The sequence below is a fragment of the Triticum urartu genome, chromosome 7, assembly GCF_003073215.2.
Source record: "Triticum urartu cultivar G1812 chromosome 7, Tu2.1, whole genome shotgun sequence".
NCBI classification, from domain to species: domain Eukaryota; kingdom Viridiplantae; phylum Streptophyta; class Magnoliopsida; order Poales; family Poaceae; genus Triticum; species Triticum urartu.
The window spans coordinates 677,589,655-677,605,544 of NC_053028.1; the positions used below are offsets into that span (position 1 = coordinate 677,589,655).

General features: G+C 43.2%; 1 protein-coding gene across 1 annotated transcript; it reads left to right on the forward strand.

The window, feature by feature from the left end:
• The first annotated feature begins 2,364 nt into the window (after nucleotides 1-2,364).
• Nucleotides 2,365-3,221, forward strand: LOC125524228 (chaperone protein dnaJ 8, chloroplastic-like). The gene has a single exon (XM_048689297.1). The coding sequence runs from the start codon at nucleotides 2,565-2,567 to the stop codon at nucleotides 3,015-3,017; it is 453 nt and encodes a 150-aa protein (XP_048545254.1). The 5' UTR covers nucleotides 2,365-2,564; the 3' UTR covers nucleotides 3,018-3,221.
• Nucleotides 3,222-15,890: the final 12,669 nt, after the last annotated feature.

Below are 15,890 nucleotides of genomic sequence, written 5' to 3' on the forward strand. Positions count from 1 at the left end.
CGGATCGAATTCGATCTAGTTTCTTCTGAAGCTGTCTCACCTTCCGTGTCAAACTCCCAAACTCCTTAGAAGTCCACGGTTCCAAAGTTGCCTGTAATTCACTCAACGCATCGGATATACCTCGCATTCCGGGGTTGCGCTGCAGACCTTGCCATGTATCCGCCACTAGGCGATTGTAATCAGTATGGGTCTGCCATACATTTTCGTATCTAAACTGCTTCTTTGCCCGTGGCCTCGAAGCTACTGTCTCTTTTATCTCCGCCACAACAAAACAATGATCAGACTCCACCGATGAGAGATGCCTCACCCTGATATGCTGAAACTGTTGTCGGAAAGCCTCATTAGCGAAAGCACGATCCAATCTCGCCTTACTTGCCAAGTGTGTGTACGCTCGCGGCCGGGTTGGTAGAAGAAACCGTACGCAGAAACGTGGAGCTAGCACCCGTCGGTCGGAACAGGGTCAGGGAGGATGTATACCGACCGACCGAGCCGCTCTCGGACAAGCCAAGGGTCGCTCCTGTTCCTGTCGCCTTGGGCGCTAGCGCCGGTCGTCGGTACATTGCTTTTTCTCCGGCCGGGTGATCGATGCGGCACCGAGAGGCCGGAACGGAAGCTTCCCGCTCCCGTACATTTCAGGGACGGCGACGTTGGACGGACTCGTCTCCGGCCAGCTCGCACCGAGGTCCCTGTCGAGGAAGGATAGGCACGAGAATTCTTATCCTGCCGTCGCTGGCTGCTTGTTCTGCGGACCAGGGAAGGCTGAGGATTCAAGGTGCATATGGCGTGCTGAATGGATGAAGGCTGTTGTGGTTTCTAGAGTTGTTTCACTAGGGTTTGACGCACGATCATAGCATGTCGTTTTTGCTTCTTCCTCTCTCTTTTTCTGTGAGGGGAGTATGTCTTTTTTTTTTCGTTTTTGCTGTTACTTTCCTCTCTTTAAACCTTGTTGGGTTTTGGTGCTAACAGGTTTTCGCCCATGACGAGTGCTTCGATGAATCGACGGCCACTCGCAGTGGGTTATCTGACTGATAGTGCCTCAACTCGCTTCTCCCCTTTCCGGTCCCTCTTTTGTTTCTTTTGAGTGGCATTGAATGTTCTGAAGTGGCTATTTCTGTTAAGAAGCTAATAAAAAGGGGTGTGAGCTCGGCTAGAAAAACAATATAGTTGTACTACTATTATAAAACTACTATGCCTACTGTAAATATATTGATAAACCATATCAATATCTTTTTCAAATGAGATCAATATACAAATGGGGATTCCTCCACCCCGTGAGTACTTTTTCAGAAAAGAAAAAAAACTCTTGCACCTCCTTGGGTTTACAGGGATTCCTCCATGCGGTGACTACCTTTTATGAAATGGATTCCTATTCGTAGATAGTACTGGTCCGTATTCTTAACATTTCTAAGAAAAAAACCTATCTTGGACCTAATAGAAAGATAATCTTATGTTATGAACTAAATGACATGTCATTTTACTATAGAATTTGAGATACATGTCATCTCATTTTTTTATGACTTTTCAATTCCTATGATATTCCTATCCTACGAAACAAATGAGGATTTATATCCTAAGAGTTAAAAAAAAACTAAAGTAAGGGGAATAAGCATGTGTTCTCACGTCCTCGGCGCGGTTTACAGAATAATGAGGTAGATTATCCGTTTTTGGAGTGAAGGTATGTAATATGTGCCTGGTCAATTGTTGAGGGTCAAAGCGGTGGTTGATATTTCTCCCACTCATGTGCCGGTGTAGAAACAATGCTACACTGGCCTAAGTCTGCTCATAATCAAACTAATATTGAACGTTCATGGGGTTATTCCGTTAAAAGTTGAGCGTAGTTAAAATAGAGTTGCTCATAATCAAACTAATATTGAACGTTCCAAAGGTAGCACCGCTTGCTGGTTGCGCCGTGTTACCGATAGTGCTTCCGAATTTGTATCGGCAGACTATAATACTATTCCAGAGGAATAGAATCCACTTTTTCTTTTGAAAAAGAATGTCGAGTGCTGAAAAATGAAGAACACGTCTTTTGCTCCACGTGAAATGTTTCTCGTTTCTCCCAGAAGAGCAAAAACAGCTCCTCTGCTATGAAAATCCAGTCAAAACGGGGGACGGGTGGAAGGAATAGTAGGCACGCGGCGTGCGGCAACGGAACGGATATGGACGCCGCGGTGTCCCTCTCTCTCCCTGTCGCCGAGTTTTTTGTCTGCACCGAAACGTGCGATCAATGGCAACGTGGGAAACACCGGCGAGCCAGCCAACCGTGGCCCAAACGTGCCGCTCCTTCCGGCGAGCCGGAACCACCCGCAACCGTAACCGCCTCCTCCTCCCTCCTCCCTCCTCCCTAATATATAACCCCGCGCGCCACCACGCGGCAGCCTCATCCATTCCAAGTTTGCAGCCACAAACCATTCCAGCTCCACCACGCGGTCAACCGAGGGAACAACACATCCGGATCCGAAATCTCCCAGCCTCCCACTGCTCCGTCGCGGCTCATCCCCGTCGATCGACCTTGCGGTCGATTCCGTTTCTTGCCGCGCGTGCGCGCACAGCACAGCACATCCATGGCTGTCGCCGGAGGAGGAGTGGTGATGAGCCTGCGCGGCCCGTCGGCCTCGGCGTCGCCGGCGGCGGGGCGGCTGCGTAGGGTGTCGTCGTCGCCGGCGGTGAGGTGCGGGGCGACGCGGGATAGGTGGCCGGCGGCGGCCCCGTACGGGGTGCTGGAGGAGGACCACTACCGCACGCTGAGGCTGGCGCCGGGGGCATCCAGGGGAGAGGTTAAGAAGGCCTTCCACCGCCTCGCGCTGCAGTACCACCCGGACGTCGCGCGCCAAGAAAACAGCATCGACTTCGAGCGGATCAACGCGGCGTACCAGACGGTTATGCGCAACATGCAAGAGGCGGAGGCGACGCTCGAGTACTGGCGCCGCCGCTACGGCCTCGCCGACGAGGACCTCGACCGCTACCGCCACTACCTCAACGACGACGACGAGGACGACTGGTTCTCCGACTTCTGAAATCTCAAGGGCCGCTTTGATTCCTGCCATGGCAGAGGCAGCAGCGCTGTAAATAATTTGTGAAACGTTGCTCTCTGCTTCTCTCCTCTGTTTTATTGTGGAGGCGAGCTAGAGACGCAGAAATTCAGGGTTCTGACAATTGTAATTGGAACATTTTCAATTTCCTTGTCAATACAAATAAAACATAGCAGGGATTATTCTAAATTGTGGCTCATGATTAACGCCTCTTCGCTTTTTGGATTTTCAAGGGAGGGGTCGCCTCTTTCGTTCTCAGTGATAGTGCCACTGACTACTGAATGCGCGTAGGTGAAATAGTTCGGTTTTTTACTGTAAAAAGTCTATCAATTTCCAGTTCTTGCATGTGAAATGCTAGCAACTGCGTTCATCCTCCCTGGATGTTTGATCCTCCCTGCATTTTCCAGTTAAAAAGACATGAACTTCCAGTTCTGGCCACTGGATGTTTGATCCTCGATGCATTTCCTTCTGAAGCATCTGTTCTCTCCTATTCTTCTTAGCCTCCTAATCATGCAAGCGGACTAGCCGAGCAAGGACTGTAATTGCTCATACATTATCTACCCATTTTCTGTTCTATGGGCGATAAACAAGACACCCGCGCATCATCTACCAAAAAATTGCTTTTAAAATGTTTGTCATGTGCTGCTACATGGGTAGAAGATTTCAGGAACGCGGCTTGATTTAGATCCGAGAAGATATGTTCTTCAAGTACTATATCCATATTGAGTAGCCATGATGCAATGTTAGGTATAGTTGTCACTCACTGATTCATGCCTCCTACCACTCATTCATGCCAATGTCACAACAATTCATATATTTCAGTTTCAATTACAACAATCATACCAATTGAAATTGTAATTTCAACACAACCTTACGTATGACAATTTCAATACACTCTCAAATATTTTAATTTTAGAGAATTTCAATTAAAAAACAAATATGTCAATGCCAGGTCACATATTTCAATGTCAAATCACATATCGATTTACACAACCTGTCACGTATCATATATTAGAAATTGCAATTTCAATACGTCTCACCTATTTTACTTTCCCAATGTCACAACAATTCAAATATTCAGTTTCAGTTTCAACAATCAGATCAACTGAAATTACAATTTCAATACAATCTCACATATGTCAGTTTCAATACACCCCTGCATATTTTAATTTCATAGAATCTTAAGTTTACCAAACAAATATTTCAATGTCAGATCAATTCAAATATTTCAAATATCGATTTACACAACATCTCACGAATCACATATAAGAAATTACAGTTTCACAACATCTCACCTGTGTCAGTTTTCCAATGTCACAACAATTCAAAATTTTGAGTTTCAATTACAACAAATTAGACCAACTGAAATTGTAATTTCAATACAATATCACATGTGTCAGTTTCAATACACTCTTAATAGCAAGATGAGATGATGTAGACAAAGTAACCTCATGCATGAATAAGCCCCATCTTTTTATCCTTAATAGCAACCATACAAATACGTTTCATGTCCCTTTCTGCCACTGGGATTGAGTACCGAAAGATCGAACCCATCACAAAGCACCTCTCCCATTGCAACAAAAATCAATCTAGTTGGCCAAACCAAATCAATAGATCAGAGAGAAATACAAAGATATAGTATTCATGCATAAAAGGGTTCAAAGAAAACTCTAATAATATTCATGGATAATCTGATCATAAACTCACAATTCATCGGATTCCAACAAACACACCGTAAAAAGTGATTACATCGAATAGAACTCCAAAAACATTGTATTGAAGACCAAGAGAGAGAGAGAGAGAGAGAGAGAGAGTCATCTAGCTACTAACTATGGACCCGTAGGTCTGTGGTAAACTACTCACACATCATCGGAAAGGCAGTAAGGTTGATGTAGTGCCCCTCCATGATTTATTCCCCTTCCGGCAGAGTGTCGGAAAAGGCCTCCAGATGTGATCTCGTCAGAATAGGAACTTGTGGCAGCAGAAAAAGTATTTTGACTGGCTCTCTGTTGGTTTCTCGATTTTAGAGAATTTATAGTGGCGGAGTTAGGTCAAACGGAGCCATGTGGGCCCCATGAGCCACCAGAGCGCACCCTGGTGCCTCGTTGGCCACTACTCCATCTTCTGGTCCTCTCCTAAAGCTTCCAGGGTCTCTTATGTCCAGAAAAAATATTCAAAAAATTTAATGGCGTTTGGACTTCGTTTGGTACTAATATTCTGAAAAACCAAAAACAGGCAAAAAAACAACAACTGGCACTGGGCACTAAGTTGCCTCGTGGGCCACTACTTCATCTGTTGGTCCTCTCCTAAAGCTTCCAGGGTCTCTTATGTCCAGAAAACATATTCAAAAAGTTTCATGGCGTTTGGACTTTGTTTGGTCCTAATATTCTGGAAAAGCAAAAACAGGCAAAAAGCAGCAACTGGCACTGGGCACTAAGTTAATAGGTTATTCCCAAAATATGATATATATATATATATATATATATATATATAATTGCTTGTAGATGCATATAAAACATCCAAGATTGATACTATAATAGCATGAAACAATAAAAAAATTATAGATACGTTGGAGACGTATCAGCTCGCTACAAGGTCGACCTGCTAGGTGTGAAGTACCTCGTGCGGCGCCACCATCTAGAGAATCACGATAAGTGGTGTCAGATGGTATATAAAATCACGCTTGACATCTACAAATCTAAATAAATTACAAAAATGTGATTTACGGAATATAACATCAACAATATTATAGGGTGGACTGGGGCAATTGCCCCCCCCCCCTCCCGGCGCTGCTCTTCAGCATGTTGTATTTATTCAATAGTTATTTATGATTGGGGGCACAAATCTTATAATCATTATTTGCATGGACATCATCATCCTGCCCCTTCACACTCCTTCCCTGATGGCCAACCGCGCATGGCTGTCGTTCGATGGACGTGCGCGGGTAGCCAGTTTTTGCTGTCGTTGTCAAGCATAGACTATAAGTTCTTATACTTATGAATTACATAGAAAAGACAGAATTCTAATACTTGACATGGAGAAGAAATCACAAGGACGTATATTGAAACCTTACTCCAATTCTAACGGGGGAGATCGCATCCTGCATCTAGCAAAGCATCTTGCATGGATGAGTTGTGGGCACATTGGATAAGGACGCGTCGCCCAAAGGCATGCAACACTAGTGCCTTTAGCCACAGACAAGGACGAGGCGAGCAGGAGGATTAGTAGGCGATGACGCCCATAAAAATTCATACGAATACAACCGTGTTAAGTGTACGATGAATGCACACATATTCAAATGGGTCATACGGGTTTCAATAGTGGACGATGCCCTTAATTATGAAGGAGTATCTCCACCATTGATTTGTGTAGGGGAGGGGGGTTGTACCATAGCCGAAGTGTTTTGATATTAATGCTTTTTAAAATAATTTTCATGATATGTAATATATATTAATGAAGTATTTATGTCACAATGTTATAGTTGTAAGATCCATTGTGCCTCATTCGCGCTGGGACCTCCATAATAGGCTGGCCCTGACTACCATCATACAAACCTATATACGCATGATCTGGAAGTGGTTCGTCTGGGCGACCGCAACACGGTTGCATACGAGAAGGCAACGGAAATTTTACATAGTGTGATGCACATTCTTACTCCACTTGTTGTGGAGTGTGGCATCAAAGTACTCGAGGCCGACTGGGCGATAGCAGAAATCTGAAGCTGCATCAAGCGGATAGTGTGGTCGGGCAGCCAATGGTTCTGACATTGATGCCGAAGGGAACACCATCATCAAGTGTGGATTTCCAATACTCCATAAAGTTTGCATCAAGATCAATGTTGTCTTTATATAGAAATTTTATCTTTTTTGTTTCTTCCAAACAATAGAACATTTGACATTGAAACTTTGCAGGTCAATGATACACAAGTGCCATTCTGTGCATAAAATATTTTCTATTTTTTTGGTTGTAAGTGCATCTAGTGCCCTTAGTGATTTTGGTGTATTGAAGACTTATAAGTTAAGGGACTAATGCGTGTGTGAGTGTACATAGGTCTATAAGTCTATGAGGAGTTTGATATTTATAGGAAAAGTCGACCCCTAAAAATAAATATCTTCGACTGAAGATTTTGGTATTTCTGAAGACTTTCATGAAGACTTTGAAAGTGAAGAAATTGGTGTGTCCGTGAAGACTTGATATTCATGCGAGGATTATGAAGCTTGAAGACTTTCGTTTTCATATTTTTGTTTTTCTCTTTCTTGAGTCATAGGAAACACCGTACTGTTAAAGGGGGTCGAGGATACTAAGGAAAAATTTCCATGTGATGCTCAACTCAAAATCCTACACCTACCAATCCCTTCGAGTGAAGCCATTGGAAATCTCATACAGTCCAGTCAATTTCTTCAGTGACAGAGACGAAGTTCTTCTGGTCTCTGAGGAATTTGTCCTGACTGAGGAGTTAGGAATTCGCCAGTACGGATTGCCTACACAGTGAGGAACATGATAGCCCTGAGGATTTTGCTACTCAAAATTTCGACCGTTGCTGTGCTATGTGCCAGCTGTCCCAAAATATCTATCCACCTAACGGTCATATCATTGAAGGGCATTTATGTCTTATCATGTCGGGCTGCTCCCTAGGTTATAAATAGCCGCCCCCTACAACCACTAGCTGGTTGGCTGCTCCGAGAGAAACCGACACTTGTCATTTGAGAGCAACCCATCCTCCGAGGACTTTGAGCGAAAATCATCAAGTGAAAAAAACCAAAAATCCAAAATCCAAACACCTACAAACCCCAAGTGACTGAGCATCACTGAAGAGATTGATCCTGAGTGGATCTGACGCTTGTTACCTTTGAAGACTGTGCTTCTTCCAGACGGTTAGGCGTCATGGTCTAGAGCATCCAAGAGGAATTGTGGATCGCCGAGTGACCAAGTTTGTGAAGGTTTGGAAGTCGCCTGAAGACTTACCACGAGTGATTGGACGAGGTCTGTGTGACCTTAGTTCAAGGAGAATACGGTGAGGACTGGGTGTCTTGGACTAAGTGTCCTTGACTGGGTGTCCGGGACTATGTGTCCTCGAGTTTAAATACTCAGCCGCTCCAACCAGACGTACAACTGAGACAGCAGTTGGAACTGGTCTACCAAATCATTGTCTTCACCGAGCTTACTGGTTCTATTTCCTCAACTCTTTCATTTCCTCATAACTGTGATGTATGTCTGTTCATATCTGTGTCTGAAGACTTTGACTAAAGACTTTCTTCATTTCCTTAGTTCAATTTCTTCAGTCTGTTTTTCTTCATCCTGTGTTATCCTGTGATTATGCTTCCTGTACTCTGTGTCTGTCTTCATTTCATCATGATGACTATGCTTGTATTCTGCTGTGTTTACTTTTGAGTACTTATTCCGCTGCTAGTAGTTCTTTTCTAAGGAATTTCCTCACCTGCAAATTCCTCGGTGAAGAATTTCATAAAAATCGCCTATTCACCCCCCCTCTAGTCAATATAACGCACTTTCAATTGGTATCAGAGCAAGGTATTCCCTTGTTCTATGTGATTTTGGTTTAACCACCTGGAGTTTTAGTTATGTCGACCGCAGGTATGATCAAGGTCTCTACTGGGTGTCCTATCTTCGATGGGACGGACTACCCCTACTGGAAGAATAAGATGCGAATGCATCTTGAAGTAATTGATAACGATCTCTGGTATGTTGTGGAAAATGGTGTTCCCTCGGTCACACCTTCTCTGAATGCTGCCAATGTGAAGAGATTCAAGCAACTCGACTCTCAAGCGAACAATATCATATGTGGCCATGTGAGCAAAGGACAGTATGGCAGAGTGAGTGCTTTGGAAACAGCGAAGCTTATCTGGGACAGGTTGTCCAAAGTGAATGAAGGAGTCTCAACTCAGCGTGACTCTCGAGTTGATGTTCTTCGCAATCTCTTCAACCGCTTCAAAAGACTCGACAATGAAAATGTTCAACAAACCTTTGATCGCCTCACTGACATCTCAAATGAGCTTCAAGCACTTGGTGCCACTGACATCACCGACCATGAGGTGGTGAAGAAATTACTGAGATCGCTTGATTCCTCATTTGACACTCTGGCATTGATGATACAAGAACGTGCTGATTACAAGTCACTTGATCCCGCTGATATTCTTGAGAGGCTAAATACTCATGAGTTCCAACTTGCTGAAAAGAGAGATCTCTATGGTTCAAGCTATGGCAGAACACGTGCACTGAAGGCCAAGGCAGTATCTGAGTCCGAAGATGAAGACTCTGGTAGCAGCCTTGGTGATCCTGAAGAACTGAGCCATGATCTGGTTCTGCTAGTGAAGAAGTTCCAAAAGTTCTCAAGACGTGGTCGCCTTGGAAGATCCTCAAGGAGCAATGATTCCTCATCCAGTGACTACAAGAAGAGGCTCTGTCACAAATGTAAGAAACCTGGACATTTCCTCAAGATTGTCCTCAGTGAGAAAGGGAATCAAAGAAGAAGAAATACAAGGATTACAGTTCTGATGATGCGAAGAAAAAGAAGAAATCCACAAAATCCTCATCATCAAAATCCTCCAAGCCTTCATATCACAAGAAGAGCATCTCCAAGAAGGCCAGGGCATTCATTGGCAAGGAAATGGACTCTGAGGCTGAATCTGAAGAAAATGAGGAAGAGGAGTCATCTGAGGAGTCTGAATCCGGAGTGGCGAGCCTTGCTCTCGCTACTGCATTCGTCAGCAAGTCTATCTTCAACACTGAGGAAAATGACCTCACCAACAAGGCTGATGAAGGGGATGATGACTACGCTCCCACCTATTGCTTCATGGCAAAGGGTGCCAAGGTACTCAAATATACCTCCTCTGAATCAAGTGAGAATGAATCTGATGAAAACCTTAAGCCCAACTATTCTAAACTTGCTAAGATTGCTATAAAACAACAAAGGGCTTTAGAAAAGGTTCAAAACATGCTAAATAAAAGTGATGATATGTTGGGTGAAGAAATGGATCGCACTGAAACTTTGACTGAAAATCTTCAGAGACTTCAGTCCAAGCTTGACAAACTTCAAAGTCATCATAACACTCTCTTATTGGATCATGAGAAGCTTTCTTATGAATTTCTTCAAAGAAAGCAAGACCTTGAGAAGCTAAGAGTGAGTTATGAAGATCTTCAGAAGGAGCGTGATTCATTACTTGCTCAACAAATAAGCGCATCTCGGGAAGAATTTGTTCCTCCATGCTTGAAATGCATTGAACGTGAATCTGCTAATTCTTCACCTGAATGTTCAAATGCTGCTAATGTTTCAAATTCTTCACATGCCTCTGCTATCACTAATTCCTCATCTGAGGACATTGCTAGTATCACTGACGATGCAGGGCTGAAGGAATTGTACACCACAGGCATGTACAAAAGCCTCAAAGGGCATCAGGCTCTTTGTGATGTGCTTAAAAAGCAGATCATCAACAGGAACCCTAGGAAAGAGGGTATCGCCTTTGAGAGGAAAATCAATGCTGATGATACATATTGGAAGCCTGAGCAGTATCCCAAAACTACATGGGTTGCTGCAAAGGGACCTCCAGTTGATCCATCTAACTTATCTGGATTTGCATTTGAAACTCCTCATTCTGATGATGAGTCAATTGACTCCAAATATAAACTGTTCAAAAATCAGAATGGTGAAGTATTTGCTAGATATGTTGGCACTACCTGCAGGAACGGCTCCCCTATGAAGAAAATCTGGGTTCCCAAAAGATGCCTTGAAAATCTCCAGGTGAATGTCATCATGATGCCACCTGTGAAGAATAGGAACCCCAGATCAAATTCTTCATATGGACCAAATTCTTCATATGGATCAAAGTCCTCATATGACCATCATCGTGCTAACCCGTCTGTTTCGCAGGGAAGAGCTAAGGATTGTGGATATGTGCATTATTCTTCAAATCATTATGTCCATAAGTCCTCGAAGAATTTCTCTGCTTACTCTTATGCTTACTCTAACCCCTCTTATGTGAAACGAAATGGACTGGCTTCTATGCCATCCTTCTCGTATGGAGCTCGCAGAATGATGAACTGTTTGCCACCTCTTCAGATGTGGGTGGTGAAGAAAAAGAACTAATCTCTTCTGCAGGGTCAGGTCTCCAGACGCACATAATCGTCTGAAGAATTTGCTGAAGATCTGAGCATGCCTGATAGGACGCAGGCTAATCATGAAGAAATGAACTTTCATTTCGCACATCCTCATATTGCTTTATCAGTTCTTTTACTTGATGAAATTGATCTGATGAATTGATGTCATATTCTTCACTGATGAAGTATATGAGTTTGTAAGATGCACTAATTCATCTGCAGGATGATCAACCCAAAGCCACTGAGTGGGTCCTCGATAGTGGATGTACAAACCACATGACTGGTGACAAGAATCTATTGATGGATGCTCCATTATCACCGTCGCATCTGAAGCATATCATCTTTGCTGACAAAGGCAAAAGTCAGGTATTGGGTCTAGGTAAGGTTGCGATTACAAAGGATCAACACATGGACAAAGTCATGCTTGTTGAGTCCTTAGGATACAACCTTATGTCTGTCTCAATGCTTTGTGATCTTGATATGGTTGTTGTCTTTGGCAAGTACCGTTGTGTTGTGGTTATGGAAGCTGACAATTCCAAAGTCTTCGAAGGCTTTAGGAGAGGAGACCTGTATATTGTTGATTTCTCTACAGGACCACAACCAGCCGTGTGCTTACTTGCAAAAGCTTCAGAAGGCTGGCTCTGGCATCGACGACTTGGTCATGCAGGCATGAGGAATTTGCACATGCTTGTGAAGAAGAAGCATGTCATTGGCATCGAGAATGTCAAATTCCTCAAGGATCACCTATGCGGAGCCTGTGAAGCTGGGAAGATGACCAAGGCCAAGCATCCAGCAAAGACTATCATGACCACCACTCGCCCATTTGAATTGCTTCACATGGATCTCTTTGGTCCTAATCATTATTCTACTATCTCAAATGAAGCATATCAATATGGCTTTGTTATTGTTGATGATTATTCTCGTTACACATGGGTACACCTTGTTACTTACAAACATGAAGTGCAGGAAGTCTTCAAACGATTTTCCTCGAGGGCTTCAACCAACTTTTGTGTGAAGATCAAGCACATCAGAAGTGACAATGGCACTGAGTTCAAGAATTCTGGTCTCGATGACTATCTTGATGAACTTGGTATTACTCATGAGTTATCTGCTCCTTACACTCCTCAGCAGAACGGCGTCGTGGAGCGCAAAAACAGGACTCTTGCTGAGATGGCTCGCACTATGCTTGACGAATACAAAACGCCTCGTCGTTTCTGGACTGAGGCAATTGATACTATGTGCCACATCATCAACAGAGTATATCTTCACAAATTCTTCAAAAAGACTGCCTATGAACTCCTCACTGATAAAAAACCCAATGTAAGTTATTTCAAAGTCTTCGGTGCTAAATGTTGGATTAGAGATCCTCATCACAACTCAAAATTTGCACCGAAAGCACATGAAGGTTTTATGCTTGGTTACGGAAAGGACTCGCACACCTACAGAGTCTTCAACAACGTTCTTCACAAAGTTGTTGAAACTGTAGATGTGCGGTTCGATGAAACTAATGGCTCGCAAAGAGAGCACCTACCTACTGTGATAGATGAACCAGCACCTGAGGAAACTATCAAGTTCAAGGCTACTGAGGATGTCATTCCTACTGAAGAATCTGCTGAAGAATTCATTTTGAAACATGAAGAACGTTGAGCTAATGCACCTGAAGAAAATGCTGAAGAAAATGATGCTGAAGAAAACGCTGATCAAATTCTTCAATGACAACCAGCTCATCCTCGCGTTGCAAAAGAAGTGCAAGTTGAAAAGATCATCAATGACATCAAAGCGCCAGGTCCTCTCACACGCTCAAAAGTTTCACATTTGTCTAACTTTTATGGGAAGTATGCTTTTGTCTCTATTACAGAGCCCACTAAGGTAGATGAAGCATTTCTGGAGCCTGAGTAGATTCAGGCCATGCAAGAAGAATTACATCAGTTCGAGCTCAACAATGTCTGGGAACTGGTCAAACGTCCAGATCCTCTCAAGCACAATATCATTGGCACAAAGTGGATCTACCGCAACAAGCAAGATGAAAATGGCCTTGTGGTGAGAAATAAGGCACGGCTTGTAGCTCAAGGCTACACCCAGGTTGAAGGAATTGATTTCGATGAAACTTTTGCACCTGTTGCTAGACTTGAGGCTATTCGCATATTACTTCCCTATGCTAACCATCATGATATCACTCTATATCAAATGGATGTAAAAAGTGCATTCCTCAATGGTAAGCTTGAGGAAGAAGTATATGTTGCTCAACCCTCAGGTTTTGAAGATCCAAAGAATCTTGACAAAGTCTTCAGACTCAACAAGGCCCTCTATGGCCTCAAGCAGGCCCCACGGGCTTGGTATGATACTTTGAAGGAACTCTTCATGAAGAAAGGCTTCAAACCCGGTTCACTCGACCCTACTCTTTTCACTAAATCTTATGATGGTGAATTGTTTGTGTGCCAAGTATATGTTGATGATATTATCTTTGGCTGTACTGACCAACGTTATAGTGATGAATTTGCCTATATGATGAGTGAAGAATATCAAATGTCTAGTATGGGAGAGTTGAAATTCTTTTTAGGTCTTCAAATTCGTCAACAACACAATAAGGCATATTCATATCTCAGGAGAAATACCTCAAGGATGTACTGAGGAAATTCGGCATGCAAGATTGCAAAGGCATCAAAATTCCTATGCTCACAAATGGCCATCTGTGCATTGATGAAAATGGCATTGACTTTGATTATAAGGTATACCGCTCCATGATATGTTCCTTATTATACTTATGTGCATCTAGGCCAGATATAATGCTTAGTGTTTGCATGTGTGGCCGATTTCAAGCTGCACCGAAGGAATCACACCATAAGGCTGTGAAGCATATTCTTCGATATCTAGCTCACCCACCAACACTTGGATTATGGTACCCCAAGGGCTCGGCTTTTGATCTTGTTGGATATTCTGACTCTGACTATGCTGGTAATCGTGTGGATCGCAAGTCAACATCTGGTACATGTCATTTCCTCGGACGACCTTTGGTCTGTTGGTCCTCAAAGAAACAGAACTGCGTATCACTATCTACTGCTGAAGCTAAGTACATTGCCACTGGTTCTTGCTGTGCCCAATTTCTATGGATGAAGCAAACTCTTAAGGACTATGGCGTCAACATGAAGAATGTACCTCTCTTCGGTGACAATGAGAGTGCCATCAAGATTGCTCACAACCCAGTTCAGCACTCGAAGACAAAGCACATTCAGATTCGTCATCATTTTCTTCGTGATCATGTGTTGAAGGGCGACATCTCTATTGAGCATGTGAAGACTGAAGAACAGCTAGCCGATATCTTCACAAAGCCCTTGGATGAGAAGAGATTTAGCAAGTTGCGGTGTGAGCTAAATATCCTAGAATCTTCGAATGTTCTGTGAAAAGGACACTCATCCTAACACTTATGCAAAATTGATGATTTAGATGTGCAACACATGAATAAACGTTTTACTTCAACCAATGAAGAATAACACTCTTAGTGTGAAGAAATTAATGAAGAATTTCATTCTCAGAACCCTACGATAATTGTATGCGGTGTCTGAAATCATCATTCTTATACGGTGGGTCACGCCACCACCAAAAGTTGAAATTCCTCAAATTATTCATATTCTTCAACTTTGCATAGTCTTCACTGGTTCCGTCGTTTTTCTTCATTGTCTATATATATATATATATATATGAGTTTATGTCCTCTACAGTATTCACTTATTGCTATTTCTTCAAGTTGGTTTTCTGTTAAGTGAATGTGATCGGACCCTTCCCCTCTATGCTATACTCAACCCAATCTGTTCACAAATTCTTCATGTGCGTTCTATTTGAAACTCGTTCAAAATCTTCACTGTGTCCTTGTCAGCTGAAGAAATTGCGAACGGAACTTTAAAATCTATCTTATCTATATTTTCGGCTTTGCCGCTCAAACCGTTCCGCATCCCACGATACACTTATCCACTCACTCACTATCTAACATGATCTCCACCTCTCACTACGTGGGTGACACATGTCATGCGAATGAGAAGGGACAGGGGCACGTTCGTCCAATTTCTTCGGGCGAGCAGTTTTTCACCGAGGCTATAAATACCCCTCCTTCCCTTCCTCACTTCTTTTACTCCGCTCGACCTCTCTCTCCAGCTCGAGTTTCTCAAACCCTAGCGCCGCCGCTACTTCATCACCGCCGGTGAGGAAGAGCTTCACTGCCTCGACCTCGTCACCGACGTACTCGCGCCGACCGCGGACATCTTCACTCCGCCGCCGCCGTAGCCGTCTTCCTCTGCCAAGTTAGGGCGTGGAAGATCTGCATAGACGAACTTCACATTTCCTCACTTCAGTTCGTCGTGTTCTTCGTCCAGGGTAAATAAAATTTACTTTTACTGCCCTCGTTGATTCGAATGATTATCTACAAAATCTTCAAAAGTGTTTTTCTTCATATCTTCACATACTGAACACCTCACAAAGTCATCTGTTCTTGATTCGTTTCTCTAAGCATCATTTTTCTTCAAGATTCCTCAATTGTGTGGATCTTCGATCTATACAACTCTGGAACCTAAGACAAAGAACGCTTAGTGAAAATCTTCAAGACTCATCTGGTCAAATTCCTCAAACTTGTTTTTCTTGAAAAACCTTCTGAGAACGCATATGACCTCTCCAAATTCCTCGCCACTATACTCTGTTCACAGGTACACATGTCAGCTGCTGAATCACTAGGTTCTCATCAACTTAACTCATTTG

Excerpts from the sequence above, each read along its gene's own strand:
- LOC125524228 (XM_048689297.1), top strand. The coding sequence starts at position 2,565 with ATGGCTGTCGCCGGAGGAGGAGTGGTGATGAGCCTGCGCGGCCCGTCG.